The sequence below is a fragment of the Salvelinus sp. IW2-2015 genome, linkage group LG20 (assembly GCF_002910315.2).
Source record: "Salvelinus sp. IW2-2015 linkage group LG20, ASM291031v2, whole genome shotgun sequence".
Lineage (NCBI taxonomy): Eukaryota > Metazoa > Chordata > Actinopteri > Salmoniformes > Salmonidae > Salvelinus > Salvelinus sp. IW2-2015.
In genome coordinates, this window is record NC_036860.1 from 19,639,872 (window position 1) to 19,644,482 (window position 4,611).

General features: G+C 41.6%; 1 protein-coding gene across 1 annotated transcript; it reads left to right on the forward strand.

The window, feature by feature from the left end:
- The first annotated feature begins 281 nt into the window (after positions 1-281).
- On the forward strand, positions 282-2,428 carry tcf21 (transcription factor 21). Its single transcript, XM_024010592.2, has 2 exons — positions 282-909; positions 1,935-2,428. The coding sequence occupies exons 1-2, from the start codon at positions 466-468 to the stop codon at positions 2,022-2,024; spliced, it is 534 nt and encodes a 177-aa protein (XP_023866360.1). The 5' UTR covers positions 282-465; the 3' UTR covers positions 2,025-2,428.
- The last annotated feature ends 2,183 nt before the right edge of the window (positions 2,429-4,611 follow it).

A 4,611-nucleotide genomic window follows, 5' to 3' on the forward strand; every position in this document is an offset into this window, starting at 1 on the left:
AGTGGTCTTTGTGTTTTTACACTGATAGAAAAAATGACACATTTGTTTCTCTCCTGTCGGTTTTTTTTTAATAACTGTTTAAAAATAACATGCGATTACGTGTTCAGCTAACACACTAGGCCTATAGCATCCACTTGTAAAAGTTTGTGTTTGAAACTGTGTAGAATTGTTCATCTCATCACTCATGGTCCCTTCCTCCCTTCCCCGTGACTCGCCTAGCCTCGCGGTCACGCCCCCCGGTCACAGAGATAAATGGTCAGTTCCGTAAGGGCGCATGCTTACAGTTAACTCCACATCCTCCGGTCCGTAATTCCGGTTCATGAACAGCCTGGGTCTCGAGGAGTAGGAGGACACACCGGAGAGCTCGCTCACCTCAGGCTCCACCAGTCTCTAATCCGTCCTCGACGGTCRGTCCCGTGTCACACATGTTCTGCTGAGGACGCGCGCCCCAACCGACAACCGACCATGTCCACCGGGTCGCTTAGCGACGTTGACGACGAGCTCCTGGACGGCATCCTGAAGTTCGGCTCTTCCGGTAAAGACTCCGGTACGTCGAACGAGAGCACCGGGGAGAGTTCGAACTGCGAGGGCGGCTCGGCCAACGACAAATCAGCCCGGGGAAAGAAACGGAAAACAGGTTCCAGTAGGAAAACCGCGCTGAACGGCGTGGCGCACGATGGGGGCGGCAAGCAGCCGCAGAGGAACGCGGCCAACGCACGGGAGAGGGCAAGGATGCGCGTGCTATCCAAAGCGTTTTCCCGTTTGAAGACGACTTTACCGTGGGTCCCGCCGGACACCAAGCTCTCCAAACTGGACACACTTCGCCTCGCCTCGAGCTACATAGCCCATCTACGGCAGATCCTCGCCAACGACAAATACGAGAACGGATTTATCCACCCGGTGAACCTGGTGAGAGACACACCTCAAATTCAAATCAATCACATGTATTTTATACCGCCGTTYWTTTAATTAAATGTAGGCCTAACCCMTGTTTACATCAGCAATTTTCGCAAAGCGCTTTACAGATAGGTTATTCAACCTAAACCCCAAAGAGCAATCAGAGCAGAAGATCATTTAACTAACACAGTGACCAGTAGAAACTTCCTGACTATTGACATAAAATAAAAAGTCTCAGAGAGACAGAAAGTCTACTAATAAATAGTCTAGCTTGATACAATTAAAAGTGATCCAAAAGTCTCGTCGTGAATCAAACGGATCAGCTGAGTTTGTGAAGGAGAATGGCCATCACTCTGTTTGGACGGTACTYTTATGGGTTAGCTAGCCTATGCGACTGGGGTGCATCTGATTGTTAACCCACTAGCACCTTTGTATGGCCTATATCATTCACACAATAATTGATTAATACTATTACCCCCAATTCATCATTTCCCAACAGGGCTGCTTTAAAAAAAAATATATATTGTTCCGTGTTGCTTTAAACACGTCACCATTAGTTTATCCATGTTATTCAGGTTCAGCAGACAGAGGAAAACATATCGAACATATATATAGAGCCTATATTTTATTTATTCAATTACGCCTATTATTATGATGTTTACAAGTTAGGTTAACTTGAAAGATGTCAAGGATAAAAAAATAAACCTTATGTTTTGTGTGAAGTTGTTTTCTTGACCCAGTCTAAAAATGGATAGGCTAATGAGGATGAGGTTTAAAAATGCTATTTTGTGTTAAATAAAAACATTTAGCTTTTTTGTGTGGGGGGGGGGGGCAATATTGTTATACAATTGTTTTGGAACACCCCATGAATTGAATTGTAATTTCCTGTCTTTCTCTCTCTCTCTTTCTCTCTGTCTCTCTCTCTCTGTCTCTCTCTCTCTTTCTCTCTGTCTCTCTCTTTCTCTCTCTCTCTATCTCTCTCTCTCTCTCTCTCTCTCTCTCTCTCTCTCTCTCTCTCTCTCTCTCTCTCTCTCCAGACGTGGCCCTTCATGGTCGCCGGGAAACCGGAGAATGATTTGAAAGAGATGCTCAACACCACCCGGTTGTGTGGAACAACCGCCTCATGATGTAACGGATGGACATGCCATTAACATTAACCGTCAAGGGATGGACATGATACATTTTTTAAAAACTTTTTCAGATGGACAGAAATGCACATCATCTTTCCTAAACCAAATAATGAGTGGGAATACCGGGAGAGCGCACGCTCTCTCACGCGTTCCCATACAGAGAAGCGGATTTTATATTTAAAGTGTTCACATGTTGCCTTTGCTGGTTCGAGGACATATTGTGTTTTGTATACGTTTTTTAAACTCTTAAAAATGCTTTWAAAAAAACAACTTTGTCACACGAGTATTTGTTTTACAGGTGATGTTGTCAGTCACCGCGTTGGAAGTGCACATGAAAAATGTCTCAATATCCTATCTGAATAGCCAGATTGTATGTGAATAAAATGTATTCATCYTCATAATTTTCTTCCCCAATGTGCATTGTGTTGGAATTTGACAAAGAGGAATTTAAATTCTACAYGACACTTTTTTGTTGTTACTGTAGGCTATAGGCTATTTTCCTGCTAACCCTACAACCCCTGGTTATTACCAATCCCTCAAAATTACAGCGCAAAACTCTAGAAACGAGCACCGGGGGAGAAAAACAAATCCAAGTGTCCACTGGTCCAGGTTTATTTGTTTTTCTTTATCTCCAAAAGTAAACAATGGATAAGCCTACTAGACTATCTCGTTAAAAAACAACAAAGATATGGTTTGCGCCTTGGTTAGGGCCCTGCCTGTGTTTCATTTATACAATTATTCCATGGTAGTTTTCTTCCTTTTGACGTGAATAAATGTCGGTAATAGTGTCGCAAGAGAATAGGTATGTAGGTTGGAAGGTCAACCTTTTTGAAAGTAGTAAAATGTGCCCGCGGCGCTTAATCCAGATGCAGACGCCTTGTTTAATATCACGCGGGTTAATGACAGTACTGTTTACACACGGAAGACAGATATTTATGCAGCTAGCAGCTCACCCTGGCGCGGGAGACAGGGAGGATAAACCCGGTCTGGGACAGCCCGGTGTCACTGCGCAGCTACATTGCACAACACACACACACAAAACAACAGCCCCGTGTCACTATGCAGCTACATTGTGCAAAACAGACACACACACACCCACATACACACACACACACCTTCACTCCTGAGCTGCAAACACAGATTATAATAGGAGAGGAAAGAGAAGACAAGAGAGAAGAGAGGAGGAGAGTAGAGCAGAGCATGGTGTAATAACAAGCCCCCACATCCATCTATTAGTGTCATGTTATTGTAGCGATCCACAGGCGGGATGACCCACACATAGCCTCGCTGGGACAGATTGTATACAGTTGCCTGCCGAAAGTATTCACATCACTTATATTTTTTTCAAAATTTAGTTTTGTTACAAAGTGGGATTCAAATTGATTTAACTGTAAAAATAAAAAAATAAAAAAGAATTGTCAACGATTGACTCGAAATATTATGTAATATCAAAGTGGAATATTTTTTTTTATTACATGTAATTTTTTAAATATTGGAAAATAAAAACACAAATATATTTGGGATTAGACAATTATTAAATTGCCTTAGTCAATATATGTTATAATCACTTTTGTCTGTGATTACAGCTGTCAGTCTTTCTGGGTAAGTCTCAAAGAGCTTTGCAAAACCTGGATTGTACAATATTTACCCATTAGTCTTTATTAAATTCTTCAAGTTCTGTCAAGTTGGTTGTTGTTAGACAACCATTTTCAAGTCTTGCCAGAGATTTTCAAGCCGACTTAAATCAAAACCGTAACCAGGCCACTCAGGAACATTCAATTTAGTTTTTTTGTACCTCCAGTGTATATTTGAGCTTGTGTTTCAGTTATTGTCCTGCTGAAACATGGATTTGTCTCCCAGTGTCTGGTGGAAAGCAGACTGAACCAGGTTTTATTCTGGGACTTTGTGAAACTAAACTCTATTCCTTTTCTTTTTTTATCCTAAAAAAATCCTGAGTCCCTACTGATGACAAGCGTACCCATAACATGATGCAGCCACCACCATGCTAGAACATTTGAAGAGTGGTACTCAGTGATGAGTTGTGTTGGATTCGCCCCAAACATAGATCTTTTGTATTCAGGACAAAACGTATATTTCTTTGCCACATTTTTTTGCAGTATCACTTTAGTGCCTTGTTGCAAACAGGATGCATGTTTTGGAATATTTTGTATTCTGTACAGGCTTCCTTCTTTTCACTCTGTCATTTAGTTTAGTATTGTGGAGTAACTACAGTGTTGTTGATCCATCCCCAGTTTTCTCCTGTTACAGCTATTTAAACTCTGTAACTGGTTTAAAATCACCGTTGACCTCATGGTGAAATCCCTCTTTGTCAACTGAGTTAAAAAGGAATCCTGCATATTTGTAGTGACTGGGGTGTATTGATAGACTATCCAAAAGTMTAATTAATAGCTTCACCATGCTCAAAGGGATATTCAATGTCAGTTTTAGTTTTTTTTACCCATATACTAATAGGTGCTCTACTTTGCGAGGAATTGGAAAACCTCCCTGGTCTTTGTCGTTAAATCTGTGCTTGAAATTCACTGCTCGACTGAAGGACCTGACAYATATTTGTATGTGTGAGGTA